General features: G+C 39.6%; 1 protein-coding gene across 1 annotated transcript in view; it reads left to right on the plus strand.

The window, feature by feature from the left end:
- Positions 1 to 20337, plus strand: part of LOC139175303 (uncharacterized) — a 43383-nt gene extending 23046 nt beyond the window's left edge. Inside the window, exons 5-12 of the mRNA XM_070766335.1 lie at positions 1361 to 1506; positions 3289 to 3477; positions 4602 to 4691; positions 5561 to 5650; positions 6109 to 6231; positions 8297 to 8428; positions 10952 to 11068; positions 20121 to 20337. Coding sequence (XP_070622436.1) covers positions 1361 to 1506; positions 3289 to 3477; positions 4602 to 4691; positions 5561 to 5650; positions 6109 to 6231; positions 8297 to 8428; positions 10952 to 11068; positions 20121 to 20234 — 1001 coding nt within the window. The 3' untranslated portion in view covers positions 20235 to 20337. The remainder of the gene's footprint in view (positions 1 to 1360; positions 1507 to 3288; positions 3478 to 4601; positions 4692 to 5560; positions 5651 to 6108; positions 6232 to 8296; positions 8429 to 10951; positions 11069 to 20120) is intronic.
- The last annotated feature ends 203 nt before the right edge of the window (positions 20338 to 20540 follow it).

Here is a 20540-nt window from a genome sequence, read left to right on the forward strand (position 1 = left end):
GTCCCACAGAGTGGGTCTTCTCCGGGTCCCGTTGACTAAACAATGTCGCTTGGCGGGGCCCAGGGGAAGAGCCTTCTCTGTGGTGGCCCCGGCCCTCTGGAACCAACTCCCCCCAGAGATTAGAATTGCCCCCACCCTCCTTGCCTTTCGTAAGCTACTTAAAACCCACCTCTGCCGTCAGGCATGGGGGAATTGAGATCCTCTTTTCCCCTAGGCCTTTACAATTCTATGCATGGTATGTATGTATGTATGTTTGGTTTTTTATATTAATGGGTTTTTTCATCGTTTTTAATATTAGATTACTATTGTACACTGTTTTATTGTTGCTGTTAGCCGCCCCGAGTCTCCGGAGAGGGGCGGCATACAAATCCAATAAATAAATAAATAAATAGTAATTACAGGATAAACTGATATTGGATTAATTAACTCAATGTAGAAATAAATGAAAGTTTCTGTTTAAGATGGGCATAATAGAGAGTTTGACATTGTTTATGCTGATGAAATGTAATTTTTTTAGTGTAAGGTGGGAAAAAGACTGCTGTTTTCTTTTTACTTGATAATATTATATAAGTTCTATAGAACGTTTTCTTTTTAATGGAAGAAAATAAGCCTCCGTTGAATGATCGATTGAAAAAGAAAAAAATTATATATGTTTTATTTTAAGCAAGGTTTTCAGTGTTTGTACTTATGTATTGTTTTTTATTATTTGTTGGGAAAAAATAAAATTTCTATTTGGAAATAAAAAATAAAAAAATTGGGAGTGAACCCCTGCAATAGCCAACCTAAACCACCAGAGGGCACAGGTTTGCAATATACCTGTACTTCCAATAAACTTCCTGTTTGCAAAATACATAACCATATTTTTGGCTGCGTTCACACCACTTATTGCTGCGTTTCCTTAACATTGCTTAGGATAGACATATAAACCAATGCATGGCTTGATGTGACAGCCTCATTTTCCCCTCCTTGCAAAGATAATAGCTGGATTAAATAACCCATTCCGAAAGTGCACTGATCCAGGAAGTTAAAAAGGTTAGAAAAATGCAAGCAATTCAATCTGTCTCCCAAGTTTCTAGCCCTCATGGTTTTAGAGCAAAGTTGGATTCCCAAGAGAAATTGTGAAGGGCCAATTTTGCAGGGTATTTTTTTCCCCACACACACAGTTCAAGCACTGGATATGAGATTAAAGCCTGAGAATAAATCTGGAATGCAAGCGAGGATGAGAATATTGGTTTATTAATGATCTGTTTCCGAGGAATATTTTTACGAGGTGGCACTTGGATTTCATCATCAAGATTGGATGCCTAATGGGGTTCTTTTTTTTCCTCTGCTGGCTTTCACTCCTCCCAATTTATTTTAGGAAACAGCCCTAGACGTTTTAACCCTTCCTTTTACCGAAAGCCGGCAGAATACAATAAACTCTTCACGTCAGGCCAAGTGACGATTGGAAACAAGTGTTATGGCTTTGAGATTGTTTTGTCCCGTTCAGTACAGACCTACATCAAGGTAACAGCCCTCCCCTTTCTGCTTTCTATCCCCTATCTCTTCTATCTCATCTATTTCTATCCATCCATCCATTATCTATCTATCTATCTATCTATCTATCTATCTATCTATCTATCTTCTATCTATCTATCTATCTATCTATCATCTATCTCTTCTATCTCATCTATTTCTATCCATCCATTATCTATCTATCTATCTATCTACCTATCTATCTATCTATCTATCTATCTATCTATCTATCTATCTATCATCTATCTCTTCTATCTCATCTATTTCTATCCATCCATTATCTATTTATCTATCTATCTATCTATCTATCTATCTATCATCTATCTCTTCTATCTCATCTATTTCTATCCATCCATTATCTATCTATCTATCTATCTATCTATCTATCTATCTATCTATCTATCATCTATCTTTTCTATTTCATCTATTTCTATCCATCCATTATCTATTTATCTATCTATCTATCTATCTATCTATCTATCTATCATCTATCTCTTCTATCTCATCTATTTCTATCCATCCATTATCTATCTATCTATCTATTTATCTATCTATCTATCTATCATCTATCTCTTCTATCTCATCTATTTCTATCCATCCATTATCTATCTATCTATCTATCTATCTATCATCTATCTCTTCTATCTCATCTAATTTATATCCATCCATTATCTATCTATCTATCTATCTATCTATCTATCTATCTATCTATCTATCTATCTATCTATCATCTATCTCTTCTGTCATCTATTTATATCCATCCATTATCTATCTATCTATCTATCTATCTATCTATCTATCTATCTATCTATCATCTATCTCTTCTATCTCATCTATTTATATCCATCCATTATCTATCTATCTATCTATCTATCTATCTATCTATCTATCTATCTATCTATCTATCTATCTATCTATCTATCATCTATCTTCTATCTCATCTATTTCTATCCATCCATTATCTATCTATCTATCTATCTATCTATCTATCTATCTATCTATCTATCTATCTATCTATCTATCTATCATCCATTATTTATTTATTTATTTATTTACTTACTTACTTACTTACTTATTTATTAGATTTGTATGCCGCCCCTCTCCGTAGTCTCGGGGCGGCTCACAACAACAATAAAACAATTCAAGACAAATCTAATAATTTAAAAACATTATACCATTATACCTCTCTATTACCCTGTTTGCCCCAAAATAAGTCCTCCCTTGATAATAAACTCAATTGGCCTTTTGAGTTCATAACAATAAGTCTAAGTGCTTATTTCGGAGTTCAAAAAAAATATAAGACAGGGTCTTATTTTCAGGGAAACACGGTATCTATCATCTATTCAGTTACCTATCAACCCATATATTATCTATTTTTTGTCTATTTATATCTGTCTGCATCTACCATCTATCTATATCATCTATCTGTCTGTAGGCCACCCAGATCCCAGTGATTGTGGTTAGCATACCGCTTACAAATTGCAAAACAACCTGCCTTCTTTTTATTTGTTTTTAAATGATTCTTAATGAATATAAACATTTAAAAAGATATTAAAAAGTCAGACATTAAAACATACAAAGAAACAAAAGAAAAAAATACATTAAACCTTTTTTAAAAAAAAAACCCGATCACCGCGTTTATGCTAAGGTGGTCTCAGTTTGCCCAGGCATGGGGGACTAGAAACTTGAGCTTAAGGCACAAATTTCATGTGACCTTCGAATTCTCCATCCTAACCTCAACTGGTTTTCTTGGTCTGTTTGTTTACTTTCCAGAAAAAGCAAAACAAGAATCAGATTTGTTGGCTTCTCCAAAAAGTCTCCCGGGAACTCAAAAACACGCTTGGATATGACACCTTCCAGAAATTTCTGGACAATGAGCAATATGCCACTCGGAGCATCCAGCGCTACGAATGGATCTTTGGGCCCACATTTGTCAGCACCGGGGGCTTAAACAGCACCAAGGTAATGTGAAATGTCCGTCTATCCCAGTGTTTCCCAACCTTGGCCACTTGAAGGTATCTGGACTTCAACTCCCAGAATTCCCCAGCCAGCATTTGCTGGCTGGGGAATTCTGTGAGTTGAAGTCCAAATATCTTCAAGTGGCCAAGGTTGGGAAACACTGGTCTATCAAATCACTTCCTGTCTTACGTTGGTTACACTGATGAACACATTTTCTGAGTTGGCACAATACACGACATTATGTACATCAGTGCTAACTTTAAGATGGGTGAACTTCAATTCCCAGAATTCCCCAGCCAGCATGCTTTAGACTTCAACTCCGGTATGCTAGCTGAGGATAGCATAGCGTGACCCAAGCATAGCCCATAAAATCACCTGCTACAACGTCCTTCCCGTCAACGACTACTTCAGCTTCAACCACAACAACGCAGGAGCACTCCATATCTCCAAAATTCCAAATCTCAACCAAAAAATACTCGGTCATAGAAACATAGAAGATTGACGGCAGAAAAAGACCTCCTGGTCCATCTAGTCTGCCCGTATACTATTTCCTGTATTTTATCTTAGGATGGATCTATGTTTATCCCAGGCAGGTTTCAATTCAGTGACTGTGGATTTACCAACCACGTCTGCTGGAAGTTTGTTCCAAGGATCTACTACTCTTTCAGTAAAATAATATTTTCTCACGTTGCTTCTGATCTTTCCCCCAACTAACCTCAGATTGTGGCCCCTTGTTCTTGTGTTCACTTTCCTATTAAAAACACTTCCCTCCTGAACCTTATTTAACCCTTTCATCATTTCTGACAGATGGCAGTCCAGTTTCTTCTTGAAAGCCACCAGGGATGAAGCTCCCACAACTTTTGGTGGCAAGCTGTTCCACTGGCCGATTGCTCTCCCTGTCAGGAAACTTCCCCTTAGTTCTAGGTTGCTTCTCTCCTTGGTTAGTTTCCACCCATTGCTTCTTGTTCTGCCTTCAGGTGCTTTGGAGAATAGCTTGACTCCCTCTTCTTTGGGGCAACCCCTGAGATATTGGAAGACTGCTGTCAAGTCAGCCCTAGTTCTTCTCAATTCAGTCCTTTCCTATCCTGTTTCTGAAGTCTCAAATATCTTCCCGTATTTTCTCCTAGGAGCTGGTCCGCCTGTTGGATTTGAAACCAGGTCGACGTGTACTAGACGTGGGCTGTGGACTTGGAGGTAGCGATTTTTACCTGGCCAAGGTATCTTGGGTTTCCTTCTATTATTATTATTATTCTGACTCAGAGGTCGATACTCTGCACCAGGAAAATCTGAAGTTCCAACTCAGAGGTTAAGTTGAGGTGGACTTCCATACTACGTGGTGGTGGGTCTTTCAATTTTCTCAAGTCTCCAAGCTTGTCAGATATGTGGAAAGGAAGGGAGCCTAGTATAGATCTATTTCGACCTTGTTATGGTCTCGTCAGCCAGGCATACCCTTATGGGGATTTGAACCTGTAGCGTGCTGCATGCAAGGCAGGATATTAACCTCTGTACTACAGGCTTGCCTCCGAATCAGCTTTTACGAGGGAAGAGCCATATGTTTGATTTTCTGTCGAAATCACCCTGGTATTATATACTACACACACATACATACATACATTCATACATGCACATACACACACTAACTTCGCTATGAAACTATGTGATCGGGCTTGATAAATCAACACAGCTTGAAAATTAATGAGTAGTTACTCCCCTTCCCTCCCTCAGCCTTGCTGGCTTAGCTCAACTGTTCTGTAGTAAAGCTGCTTGCTGCTGTGACAGTAAGACTGAAACTTCTCTCCCCTGCTTGTGTTTTGCATTTGGAACAGATTTCTTTTCAGGTGGGGAGGGGGAGTAGAACTCCTTAGGATCAGAGCACGTTAATAATAATATAGGAAATTATTAATAATCTGATGGCCATTTTGAAAAATCCTTTCTTAATGAGCACCTAGAAGGTGAGAGGAACATATGTAGCAAATTTCACGTTTGTAGCTTTTGTGGTTCTGGAGATTTTATGATGATGCGTTGAGTTGCATTTCGCTTTTATAATAACGTATATAGATATTTATTTACCGTACTTTCTTGGCAGGAGTTTGGGGTGGAGGTCTTGGGCCTTGATCTTTCGTCCAATATGGTGGAGCTGGCTTTGGAACGGGCGCAGAAGGAACCCAGCTCGCTGGTAAGAACCAGAAAAGAAAAAAATATGGTACAGTAGTACTTCTAGATACGAGCTGCTCTACATGCGAGTATTTCAACATACGAGCCACGAGAGGAGAGACATTTTTGTTCTAGTCCCGAGCTCAAATTCGGGATACGAGCCGAGCGTCCACTAGGTGGCGCAAGAATCCTTGCTTTTGGTTATCTCGGAGGGGAAAAAAGTTATTTGTTCCAGATACGAGTTGCCTCGACATACAAGCTCCCTTATGGAACGAATTATGCTCATATCTAGGGGTACTACTGTATATGGAGTTGAAACAGGAAAATTTTGGTGGTTGTTATCGTTGAGATTCTTTCACTTGGAGTTCTTTCACTTGGAGAATCCTTGGAGTTTTCTGCGGAGAGGGGCGGCATACAAATCTAAATAATAAATAAATATTTGGCCCCATTTTTTTTCTCTCTCTCTATTTCTAATTCCAGGTCCAGTTTGAAATCAGCGATGTCACTCGGAGGGTATTCCCAGAAGCTTCCTTCGATATTGTTTACAGCCGAGACACTATCCTGCACATCGAAGACAAAATTAGTCTTTTTCGGAGGTTCTTGGTGAGCTTCATTCTCGTCTCTGCAGATAAATAGATGAAGCCAGTGTCCGGTTCCAAGTTTCTTCAGTGACACGACGCATGGGCGCATGAGCAGTGCTAAAAGCAGCGCTTCTGCACATGCGCAGAAGCAAAAGACAAAATGGCGGTGCTTATGGCGCCGCCGAGAGAGGTAGTTTGGAGGCATGGCAGGCCTGGGTCGCTATCATTTTCAGTGACCCAGGCCGCAAAGTTACTACTGGTTCTATTGAGCCGATACGAAATGGGAGGAACCCACCTCCGAATGAAGCTAAAGTTCTCTGCGTAGAAACTACAAACTCAAGAGGCCCTCCGTCAAGGTTATTCGAACTTGGCAGATTTAAGATGGGTGGACTTCCACTCCCAGAATTCTCTGGTTAGCATGCTTTAAGATGGGTGGACTTCAATTCCCAGAATCCTCCAGCCAGCATGCTTTAAGATGGGTGGACTTCCACTCCCAGAATTCTCTGGTTAGCATGCTTTAAGATGGGTGGACTTCAATTCCCAGAATTCCCCAGCCTTTAAGATGGGTGGACTTCAATTCCCAGAATTCCCCAGCCTTTAAGATGGGTGGACTTCCACTCCCAGAATTCCCCAGCCAGCATCCTTTAAGATGGGTGGACTTCAACTCCCAGAATTCCTCAGCCAGCATCCTTTAAGATGGGTGGACTTCCACTCCCAGAATCCCCTTGTCAGGCCGAAGTCTTCATGTGGAGTTAGAGAGTTCAGCCTGACACAACACAAGGGGGGAAGGGAGGAGTAGTGAGTAGTCAGAGAGGAAAGTTACTAGACACAACCAAAGATTCCTTTCTCCAAGCCAAGGCCACCGTTTGTTCTGCCTCAACTGAAGAGGACGTTGATAAGCCCCTGCACACAGACTGGCTCTCGTGATGAACTTGTGGGTGTGGGGGGATGTAAGATGAACCTTAACCTAGGTGGGATTCTGGGAAGTATTCAGAATCAGAATGACATATGGCGTAACCCATTCACTACTTACCAGAGCTTACAAAACTTTCGCCAGACCCATCCTCGAATACAGCTCTTCTGTTTGGAACCCATATCGCATCTCAGACATTAACACCCTTGAAAATGTCCAAAGATCCTTCACCAGAAGAGCCTTTCACTCCTCCACTCGAAACAGAAGACCCTACGAGACTAGACTTTCAATCCTGGGCCTAGAAAGCCTAGAACTAAGACGCCTTAAACAAGATCTAAGTATTGCCCACAAGATCGTATGTCACAACGTCCTGCCTGTTGGCGACTACTTCAGCTTCAACCACAACAACACAAGAGCACACGACAGATTTCAACTTAATATTAACCGCTCCAAACTTGACTGTAAAAAATATGACTTCAGTAACCGAGTTGTCGAAGCGTGGAACTCATTACCGGACTCCGTAGTGTCATCCCCAAACCCCCAACACTTTACCCTTAGATTATCTACGGTTGACCTATCCAGATTCCTAAGAGGTCAGTAAGGGGCGAGTACAAGTGCACTAGAGTGCCTTCTGTCCCCTGTCCTATTGCTCTCCTATATCTCCTATACCTTTCTTCTATTCCTATATCTCTTCTTCTATTCTTTCATTGATATGTTCTATTCCTATATCTTCTCTTCTATTCTTTCTTAGATATATTTTACTATGAGTATCTCCTTTATAACGTTCATCATGTATTTTGCTATGTGTATATAGATATATACCCACTAAAACCCTTACTGTGTATTGGACAAAATAAATAAATAAAATAAATAAATAAATATGGTTCTGTTAATAAATCAAGCTCTGATTGAGAGATTTGGACTGGAACGGTGCTATTTGGAGCGCTGACATTTAAATTCCGATTCTGAATACTTCCCAGAATCCCACCTAGATTTCAAATCCCAGAATCCCCCAGCTAGTATGGTTTAAGAGAGGTGGACCTCAACTCCTCAGCATACTAACTGGGGAATTCTGGGAGTTGGAGTCCACCCACTTTAAAGCTACCAATTTTGAGTAATACAGTCTCGGCGCCTACTGTCCATCTGACACCGCCATCTCTGCTTTTCTTCCTAGTCGTGGCTCAAAGCAGGCGGGCAGCTTCTCATCTCCGATTACTGCTGTGGGCCACGTCCGTGGTCCTCCACGTTCAGCCGATACGTCGAGCAGAGGAAGTACAACCTCCTTACTCCAGAAGACTACGGCCAGGTAACATTATGGGAGAAATTTCTCAATTCAGGGCTGGATAGCTCCACCAACGTGACAGGTAGTCCTCAACTTACGACCAATTCAGTTAGTGACCGTTCCAAAAGTTGTGGACGTCGCTGGAAAAAAAGGCGACAGGGTCGGTCCTGTTGTGAGTGTTCCCTATCAGCCTCAGGAAGTGTCAGATTATTCAGAGGAGGACGAAGAGACAGAAGCTTTAACGTACCCGGATTTAAGAGAAGTGGTGGAGAGCAGTGAAGATGAAGGCGTAGGTGAAAATGTGTTGGATGATAGCATGGAAAGCAGTTCTTCTTCAGAGAGTGGGGAGGTAGCTGACAGCCCTTGATTGAACGTGAGGATTTAGGAGATTTGCAAAAAGAAGGGAGGAGATGTTTTGGGGGAAAAGTTTTAAATCTGCAAGTTTAGAACTATGTAAATCAACCAATACGTCCTATCCTGAATTGTATCAGAAGAGGCGCCGCATTATTTTATTTTATTTTATTGATTTGATTTGATTTGTATGCTGCCCCTCTCCGTAGACTTGGGGCGGCTGACAACAGTAATAAAAACAGCATATAAACAATCCAATATTAAAACAGTTAAAAACCCTTTATTATAAAACCAAACATACATACAGACATACCATGCATAAAATTGTAAAGGCCTAGGGGGAAAGAGTATCTCAATTCCCCCATGCCTGGCGGCAGAGGTGGGTTTTAAGAAGCTTACGAAAGGCAAGGAGGGTAGGGGCAATTCTAATCTCTGGGGGGAGTTGGTTCCAGAGGGCCGGGGCCACCACAGAGAAGGCTCTTCCCCTGGGCCCCGCCAAGCGACATTGTTTAGTCAACGGGACCCGGAGAAGACCCACTCTGTGGGACCTAACTGGTTGCTGGGATTCGTGCGGCAGCAGAAGACGGTCCCGGAGATAATCTGGTCCGGTGCCATGAAGGGCTTTATAGGTCATAACCAACACTTTGAATTGTGACCGGAAACTGATCGGCAACCAATGCAGACTGTGGAGTGTTGGTGTAACATGGGCATATTTGGGAAAGCCCATGATTGCTCTCGCAGCTGCATTCTGCACGACCTGAAGTTTCCGAACACTTTTAAAAGGTAGCCCCATGTAGTACAGTAGTCGAGCCTCGAGGTGATGAGGGCATGAGTGACTGTGAGCAGTGACTCCCAGTCCAAATAGGGCCGCAACTGGTGCACCAGGCGAACCTCGGCAAACAGAAGTCCAGAGGCGGGGCATCCCAGCGGCGGCGGTGGGTTTGTAAGGTGAAAATAGTTTGTAAGAAGAGGCAAAAAAATCTTAAACCCCGGATTTGTATCTCGGAAAGTTTGTATGACGAGGTGTTTGTAAGATGAGGTATCACTGTATTAGATTTGTCATATGCTGTTTTATTGTTGTTGTTAGCCGCCCCGAGTCTGCGGAGAGGGGCGGCATACAAATCTAATAAATAAAATAAATACAATAAATCTGTTATTCAAAAGGATCCCTCTCCGACCACCAAATTAACCTCCTGCCTTGAGGTTGGGGCTAGTAGACCTCCAAAGTCCCTTTTTCAGCCCTAGGATTCTGGCACTTTCCAGCAAGTCTGTTCATCACCTTTTTTAAAGAGTGTGTAGAGTGAGTTATCAAAGATACACATACACAAAAGAAGTATACATACGAGCAATGGTTCACTAATACAACCCAGATACATTAAGTGTATAAAATATTGTTCACTTTGGCAAGTTATTATTTACTTTGGCAACGACTACTTCAGCTTCAACCACAACAACACACAAGCACACAACAGATACAAACTTAAAGTAAACTGCTCTAAACTCAACTGCGGGAAATACAACTTTAGTAACCGAGTAGTTGATGCATGGAACTCACTACCTGACCGTGTAGTATCGTCATCTAACCCCCAAAACTTTACCCTTAGACTGTCCACTGTTGACCTCTCCTGATTCCTAAGAGGTCAGTAAGGACCGTGCATAAGTGCACCAGGGTGCCTTCTGTCCCCTGTCCTAATGTTTCTCTCTTACTAGTATCATGTATATAAACATTGTTATATCGTTGTATACTACCAATAAGTACTTGACAAAACAAACAAATAAATAAATAAAAATAAAATATCTTAGTCAACAACAGTCCTAGTCATACACAGTCAAATCAGTCAATAACTCTCTTTATATTAACAATACTATAAACCTTACTTGTTCAGCTTACAAATACATAAACCATTATTCAAACACACAGTTCTTACTACAGCAGTCACAGGGAAATAACAGAAATAGCTTTTGGCTCCCTCTTGTGGCCATCCATAACATTAACACTTAAAGCAATAGTGTTCCAATACGTGTAAGCATACATTGTTGGTTTGTTTTATATATTGCCAAACCCAAACCAGTTGTGTACATAGTACCAACAACCTTCTGCTATTGTGTGTGTGTATGTGTGTGTTTGTCATCTGCTATCAAATTAATCCCTGCACCCCGTCCGATATAATTTTACCTCTGGTTCATCTTCCGTAGTTACTGCAAAAGGCTGGCTTCGTTGAGGTCCGAGCGCTGGACTCCACTGACCAGATGTTGTCTGCGTTGACCCAAGAGCTTCAAGCCCTGGAGACGAGCAAAGAGAAGTTTGTCCAGGTGGGTTGGCAATTTATCCCAAAGGAACTAGTCAGGTGACCCCAAGGCCACAGATTAAACCTCCAAGTGGCCTCAACGACCCACTAAAAAGGATGCTACCCAGCTTTACATCTCCACCCCATGTCCAGTCAATGAAGCAGTGGAAGTGATGTGCCGGTGTCTGGAGGCTGTTGGGGTCTGGATGGGTATCAACAGACTCAAACTCAACCCGGATAAGACGGAGTGGCTGTGGGTTTTGCCTCCCAAGGACAATGCCATCTGTCTGTCTATCACCCTGGGGGGAGAATTATTGACCACCTCGGAGAGGGTCCGCAACTTGGGCGTCCTCCTCGATCCACAGCTCACATTAGAGAACCATCTTTCAGCTGTGGCGAGGGGGGCGTTTGCCCAGGTTTGCCTGGTGCACCAGTTGCGGCCCTATCTGGACCGGGACTCATTGCTCACAGTCACTCATGCCCTCATCACCTCGAGGTTCGACTACTGTAACGCTCTCTACATGGGGCTACCTTTGAAAAGTGTTCGGAAACTTCAGATCGTGCAGAATGCAGCTGCGAGAGCAGTCATGGGCCTACCTAGGTATGCCCATGTTTCACCAACACTCCGCAGTCTGCATTGGCTGCCGATCAATTTCCGGTCACAATTCAAAGTGTTGGTTATGACCTTTAAAGCCCTTCATGGCACTGGACCAGAATATCTCCGAGACCGCCTTCTGCCGCACGAATCCCAGCGACCGATTAGGTCCCACAGAGTGGGCTTTCTCCGGGTCCCGTCAACTAAACAATGTCGGTTGGCGGGCCCCAGGGGGAAAGCCTTCTCTGTGGCGGCCCCGACTCTCTGGAACCAACTCCCCCCGGAGATTAGAACTGCCCCTACTCTCCCTGCCTTTCATAAACTCCTTAAAACCCACCTTTGTCATCAGGCATGGGGGAACTGAATCACCTCCCCCGGGCATGTTCAATTTATGCATGGTATGTTTGTGTGTATGTTTGTTTAGAAATATGGTTTTTTAAAAAATATTTTAAATATTTTAAGTTATATTTAGATTTGTCATGAGTTGTTGTATCCTGCTGTGAGCCGCCCCGAGTCTGCGGAGAGGGGCGGCATACAAATCTAAATAATAAATAAATAAATAAATGCAAATGACCAGCAGCCTGCAAGGAGCATCAATCCTTCCCTTCCCCACCATTCAGCCAGAACTGAAGAAGCTTCTTGCAGGAGAAGCGAAAGATCTTCAAAGAAAAAAACTAAGGAAATCCAGTTGCATCCTGGATGGTTGAGAATCTCCCTAGATAATAAAGAGTTTGGAGAACCATTTGTTCAGAATGGTCTCCTGTGTGAGCCGAGAGTGAGACTAGAAAACCTCCAAGTTGCAACTCTGTTATTCTGTTACCTGTGGGTGCACACCTTGACGATTCTGGGGACTCTCCCACCAAAGATAGCAGCAGAAACACCAGGTGGTACAGCTTCCTGCGTTTAAGGGTCCCGTGTCCTTTGATAGTTTCTCCTCCTTTGGGCTAAACCAGAGTGGAAAAAAAGTTTCAGTTTCAAATGCAGATTATTGATTTTATTGTCTGTCTGTCTGTTTGTCTATCATCTACCTACCTACCTACCTATCTATGAAAAAGAAAAAATATCTATTTTCTATAATCTAACCCTATCTATCTATCTATCTATCTACCTACCTATCTATGAAAAAAATATATAAATTTTCTATCATCTAACCCTATCTATCTATCTATCTATCTATCTATCTATCTATCTATCTATCTATCTATCTATGAAAAAGAAAATAATATCTATTTTCTATCATCAAACCCTATCTATCTATCTATCTATCTATCTATCTATCTATCTATCTATCTATCTATCTATCTATCTATCTATCATCTATTTGTCTATCTATGAAAAAGAAAAAAATATCTATTTTCTATCATCTAACCCTATCTATCTATCTATCTATCTATCTATCTATCTATCTATCTATCTATCTATCTATCTATCTATCTATGAAAAAGAAAATAATATCTATTTTCTATCATCAAACCCTATCTATCTATCTATCTATCTATCTATCTATCTATCTATCTATCTATCTATCTATCTATCTATGAAAAAGAAAATAATATCTATTTTCTATCATCAAACCCTATCTATCTATCTATCTATCTATCTATCTATCTATCTATCTATCTATCTATCTATCTATCTATGAAAAAGAAAATAATATCTATTTTCTATCATCAAACCCTATCTATCTTTCTATCTATCTATCTATCTATCTATCTATCTATCTATCTATCTATCATCTATTTGTCTATCTATGAAAAAGAAAAAAATATCTATTTTCTATCATCTAACCCTATCTATCTATCTATCTATCTATCTATCTATCTATCTATCTATCTATCTATCTATGAAAAAGAAAATAATATCTATTTTCTATCATCAAACCCTATCTATCTATCTATCTATCTATCTATCTATCTATCTATCTATCTATCATCTATTTGTCTATCTATGAAAAAGAAAAAAATATATATTTTCTATCATCAAACCCTATCTATCTATCTATCTATCTATCTATCTATCTATCTATCTATCTATCTATCTATCTATCTATCTATCTATCTATGAAAAAGAAAATAATATCTATTTTCTATCATCAAACCCTATCTATCTATCTATCTATCTATCTATCTATCTATCTATCTATCTATCATCTACCTACCTACCTATCTATCTATCTATGAAAAAGAAATATATATATATATTTTCTATCATCAAACCCTATCTATCTATCTATCTATCTATCTATCTATCTATCTATCTATCTACCTACCTACCTACCTACCTACCTACCTACCTATGAAAAAAAATATCAATGAAAAAGAAAAGAATATCTATTTTCTATCATCAAACCCTATCTATCTATCTATCTATCTATCTATCTATCTATCTATCTATCTATCTATCTATCTATCTATCTATGAAAAAGAAAAAAATATCTATTTTCTATCATCTAACCCTATCTCTCTCTCTCTCTCTCTCTATCTATCTATCTATCCGTTAGCATTTCACACTGGGCTTATTACAAATGTTAGAATACCAAACTGGAAAACAGACTACAGTGGTGCCTCTACCTAAGAACGCCTCTACTTAAGAACGTTTCTAGATAAGAACAGGGTGTTCAAGATTTTTTTGCCTCTTCTTAAGTACCATTTTCTACTTAAGAACCCGAGCCCAGAAAAAATTCCCAGGAAATTTGAGAGCGGCACGAAGGCCCGGCCAGTTTCCTGCCATTCCCCCTTTGATCCCGGCCATCTCGGGCTTTTCTGGGCTTCCAGAGGAGCCTTTCGGTAGTGCTTAAGGAGGCTTTGGCAGTCCAGAGCGAACGGAGCGTTGTCCATTCTCTGGGCACTTGGAGAGGGAATAAACCTCTACCAGCACCCAGAGAAAAGAAACGCTCCCTTCGCTCTGGGCAGCGACTGTCCTCCTCCTCTTCTTCCTCCTCCCACCCAAATTCCGAGCTTTTATTTCTTTCCTAAGGGGTTTGCACGCATTATTTGCTTTTACATTGATTCCTATGGGAAAAATTGCTTCTACTTCCAAACTTTTCTACTTAAGAAACTGGACATGGAACAAATTAAGTTCATAAGTAGAGGTACCACTATATATGTGGCAGTGGTGGTTGTTCAGCCAATAACACAGACCAATATAGTAAAGGTATAAATATTATTCACAATGTATACAACAGACTAACCAGCATATACAGTCAGCTACATACATATCCAAATTAAGCAATCATATATAGTTTTAACATACAGCACTAACCATTAATATTACATACAGTTCCATACAATACCATAATACAATCCATAGACCAATATTTAGCACACAGCAATATAGTATATTATGAACACATAGCAATATCTTACCATACAGCAGTAGTAAGCACCCAGCTATATCTTAGCACCTAGCACCCAGCAAAACCTAGCACCCAGCAATATAACAAGTATTGGCATCCTTCAGTCTCGAAAGACCATGGTATCAAGCTCTGTATATAGCAAGCATTATCAAGACTAACCACAATAGTCACCAACAACTTACAATACAATGCAATAGAACCCAATACAACAGAGAGCAGCACACCTGTCTCTCTTTTATGGCTAATTGCAGCCTAGCTCTTAAAGTAACATTATACTATTTCCTTCAAACATACATTGCTGGTTAGTTCATATATTGACAAACCCAACCAGTGCAGTATGCAGTACTGACTCTATCTATCTATCTATCTATCTATCTATCTATCTATCTATCTATCTATCTATCCACCCATCCATCAATTATCTATCTGTCTATCCCTCCCTCCGTCCCTCCCACCCTCCATCCATCCATCCATCCATCAGAAGCCCTTCAGGAGTTGGGCAGCATATAAGTAAAATAAATAAATTAAACGAAATATCTATCTATCTATCTATCTATCTATCTATCTATCATCTATCTATCTATCTATCTATCTATCTATCTATCTATCTACCTACCTACCTACCTATCATCTATCTATCTATCTATCTATCTATCATCTATCTATCTATCTATCTATCTATCATCTATCTATCTATCTATCTATCTATCATCTATCTATCTATCTATCTATCTATGAAAAAGAAAAAAATATCTATTTTCTATCATCTAACCCTATCTATCTATCTATCTATCTATCTATCTATCTATCTATCTATCTATCTATCATCTATCTATCTATCTATCTATCTATCTATCTATGAAAAAGAAAAAAATATCTATTTTCTATCATCTAACCCTATCTATCTATCTATCTATCTATCTATCTATCTATCTATCTATCTATCTATCTATCTATCATCTACCTACCTACCTACCTATCTATCTATGAAAAAGAAATATATATATATTTTCTATCATCAAACCCTATCTATCTATCTATCTATCTATCTATCTACCTACCTACCTACCTACCTACCTACCTAACTATGAAAAAGAAAAATATATATATTTTCTATCATCAAACCCTATCTATCTATCTATCTATCTATCTATCTATCTATCTATCTATCTACCTACCTACCTACCTACCTACCTACCTATCTATGAAAAAGAAATATATATATATTTTCTATCATCAAACCCTATCTATCTATCTATCTATCTATCTATCTATCTATCTATCTATCTATCTACCTACCTACCTACCTACCTACCTACCTATCTATGAAAAAAAATATCAATGAAAAAGAAAAGAATATATATTTTCTATCATCAAACCCTATCTATCTATCTATCTATCTATCTATCTATCTATCTATCTATCTATCTATCTATCTACCTACCTACCTACCTACCTATCTATCTATGAAAAAGAAATATATATATATTTTCTATAATCAAACCCTATCTATCTATCTATCTATCTATCTATCTATCTATCTATCTATCTACCTACCTACCTACCTACCTACCTATCTATGAAAAAGAAATATGTATATATTTTCTATCATCAAACCCTATCTATCTATCTATCTATCTATCTATCTATCTATCTATCTATCTATCTATCTATCTACCTACCTACCTACCGACCTACCTACCTACCTATCTATGAAAAAAAATATCAATGAAAAAGAAAAGAATATCTATTTTCTATCATCAAACCCTATCTATCTATCTATCTATCTATCTATCTATCTATCTATCTATCATCTCTCATCTCTCATCTCTCTATCTATCTATCTATCTATCTATCTATCTATCTATCTATCTATCTATCTATGAAAAAGAAAATAATATCTATTTTCTATCATCTAACCCTATCTCTCTCTCTCTCTCTCTCTCTCTCTCTCTCTCTCTCTCTCTATCTATCTATCTATCTATCTATCCGTTAGCATTTCACACTGGGCTTATTACAAATGTTAGAATACCAAACTGGAAAACAGACTACAGTGGTGCCTCTACCTAAGAACGCCTCTACTTAAGAACTTTTCTAGATAAGAACAGGGTGTTCAAGATTTTTTTGCCTCTTCTTAAGTACCATTTTCTACTTAAGAACCCGAGCCCAGAAAAAATTCCCAGGAAATTTGAGAGCGGCACGAAGGCCCGGCCAGTTTCCTGCCATTCCCCCTTTGATCCCGGCCATCTCGGGCTTTTCTGGGCTGCCAGAGGAGCCTTTCGGTAGTGCTTAAGGAGGCTTTGGCAGTCCAGAGCGAACGGAGCGTTGTCCATTCTCTGGGCACTTGGAGAGGGAATAAACCTCTACCAGCACCCAGAGAAAAGAAACGCTCCCTTCGCTCTGGGCAGCGACTGTCCTCCTCCTCTTCTTCCTCCTCCCACCCAAATTCCGAGCTTTTATTTCTTTCCTAATGGGTTTGCACGCATTATTTGCTTTTACATTGATTCCTATGGGAAACATTGCTTCTACTTCCAAACTTTTCTACTTAAGAAACTGGACATGGAACAAATTAAGTTCATAAGTAGAGGTACCACTATATATGTGGCAGTGGTGGTTGTTCAGCCAATAACACAGACCAATATAGTAAAGGTATAAATATTATTCACAATGTATACAACAGACTAACCAGCATATACAGTCAGCTACATACATATCCAAATTAAGCAATCATATATAGTTTTAACATACAGCACTAACCATTAATATTACATACAATTCCATACAATACCATAATACAATCCATAGACCAATATTTAGCACACAGCAAAATAGTATATTATGAACACATAGCAATATCTTACCATACAGCAGTAGTAAGCACCCAGCTATATCTTAGCACCTAGCACCCAGCAAAACCTAGCACCCAGCAATATAACAAGTATTGGCATCCTTCAGTCTCGAAAGACCATGGTATCAAGCTCTGGATATAACAAGCATTATCAAGACTAACCACAATAGTCACCAACAACTTACAATACAATGCAATAGAACCCAATACAACAGAGAGCAGCACACCTGTCTCTCTTTTATGGCTAATTGCAGCCTAGCTCTTAAAGTAACATTATACTATTTCCTTCAAACATACATTGCTGGTTAGTTCATATATTGACAAACCCAACCAGTGCAGTATGCAGTACTGACTCTATCTATCTATCTATCTATCTATCTATCTATCTATCTATCTATCTATCTATCCACCCATCCATCAATTATCTATCTGTCTATCCCTCCCTCCGTCCCTCCCACCCTCCATCCATCCATCCATCAGAAGCCCTTCAGGAGTTGGGCAGCATATAAGTAAAATAAATAAATTAAACGAAATATCTATCTATCTATCGATCGATCGATCGATCGATCGATCTATCATCTATCTATCTATCTATCTATCTTTCTATCTATCTATCACCTATCTATCTATCTATCTATCTATCATCTATCCTATCTCATCTATTTCTATCCATCCATTATCTATCTATCTATCTATCTATCTATCTATCTATCTATCTATCTATCTATCTATCTATCTATCTATTATCTATCTATTATCTATCTATCTATCCATCCATCCATCCATCCATCTATCTATCTATCTATGCATCCATCCATCCATCCATCTCATCTATTTATTTCCCACCTTTATTATTTTTATAAATAACCCAAGGCAGCTAATGTATCTAATGCACCACCTTCTCCTATTTTCCCTACAACCACAACTCTGTGGGATGGATTGAGAAGCAAAGAATGACTTAAAAGTTATGTGGGTGGCTTCTTGGCTAAGACGGGACTAGAACTCACTGTCTCCCTGGCGATTGACTCAAAGTCAACCAGCCAACTTTCATGCCTAAAGCAGAACTAGCTCACCATCTCCTGGTGATTGGCCCAAAGTCACCCAGCTAGTTTCATGCTTAAGTCGGGACTAGAACTCACTGTCTCCTGGCGATTGGCTCAAATTCACCTAGCTGGCATGGCATTCACTCCTCCACTCGAAACAGAATGCCCTACGAAAGCAGACTAACAATCCTGGGTCTAGAAAGCTTAGAACTACGGTGCCTAAAACACGATCTAACTAAGTATTGTCCACAAAATCATATACTGCAACGTCCTGCCTGTCAATTACTACTTCAGCTTCAACCGCAACAACACAAGAGCACGCAACAGATTCAAACTTAATATTAATCGCTCCAAGCTTAACTGTAAAAAAATATGACTTTAGCAATCGAGTTGTCGAAGCGTGGAACTCATTACCGGACTCAGTAGTGTCAACCCCTAACCCCCAACATTTCTTCCTTAGACTATCCACGGTTGACCTCTCCAGGTTCCTAAGAGGTCAGTAAGGGGCGTGCATAAATGCACTAGTGTGCCTTTCGTCCCCTGTCCAATTGTCTCTCCTTTATCTCATATCTCATATATCTTTTCTTCCTTTCATATATCTTCTCCTCTACTTTTATATCTTTCCTTTATATATAATACTGTACTTCATGTTTATCCTCTTCAATATGTATTGTGAATTTATTTATTTATTTATTTATTTTATTTATTTATTCAATTTTTATGCCGCCCTTCTCCTTAGACTCAGGGCGGCTTATAACATGTTAGCAATAGCACTTTTTAACAGAGCCAGCCTATTGCCCTCGCAATCCGGGTCCTTGGATTGGATTAACTAACTAACTAACTAACTGACAAAAGAAAGAAAGAAAGAAAGAAAGAAAGAAGGAAGGAGGGAGGGAGGGAGGGAGGGAGGGAGGGAGGGAGGGAGGAAGGAAGGAAGGAAGGAAGGAAGGAAGGAAGGAAGGAAGGAAGGAAGGAAGGAAGGAAGAAAGAAAGAAAGAAAGAAAGGTGGGAACTAGAATTCCCCTTCTCCGGGTTACTAACCTGATGCCTTAACCACTAAACTAAACTGCCACTCCTTATCCTTTCTCGGAATAGTCTACGGAGAGGGGCGGCATACAAATCTAATAAATAAATAAATAAATAAATAAATAATAAAATAAATATTTTCCTCCCTCCCCAGGGACAGTTCTTAATATCCCTCTCTCTTTCCCTCCACCCACCCAACTTCCTCCTCAGGAGTTCTCCAAGGAAGAATTCGAATCCATGGCATCCAGTTGGCGATCAAAATTGCAACGCTGCGCAGCCGGAGACCAGCGCTGGGGCGTCTTCCTTGCTCGGAAGCCACAGTAGATCAGGCCAGGAATTCACACACACACACACACACACATAAATACACACACACATACTGTTAACGCCACAAATAGCATCAGAGGAATAAATCAGAATCCACTCCAATTCTCACACAGAAAGTTCGATTTATTAGCAGAGCCATGTTGGTTACGTTTCGTCCATTCCGACACTAATTTCTCTCCAGTGCTCCACCCAGGTTCATCTCACATCCCCACACCCACAAGTGCAATCACGTGGACCAGTCCGGTGCAGGGATTCACTTACTTCCTGTTTTGTACAGTCGACGCAGAACAAAAGATGACCTTG

The sequence above is a fragment of the Erythrolamprus reginae genome, chromosome 13 (genome assembly GCF_031021105.1).
Source record: "Erythrolamprus reginae isolate rEryReg1 chromosome 13, rEryReg1.hap1, whole genome shotgun sequence".
NCBI classification, from domain to species: Eukaryota; Metazoa; Chordata; class Lepidosauria; order Squamata; family Dipsadidae; genus Erythrolamprus; species Erythrolamprus reginae.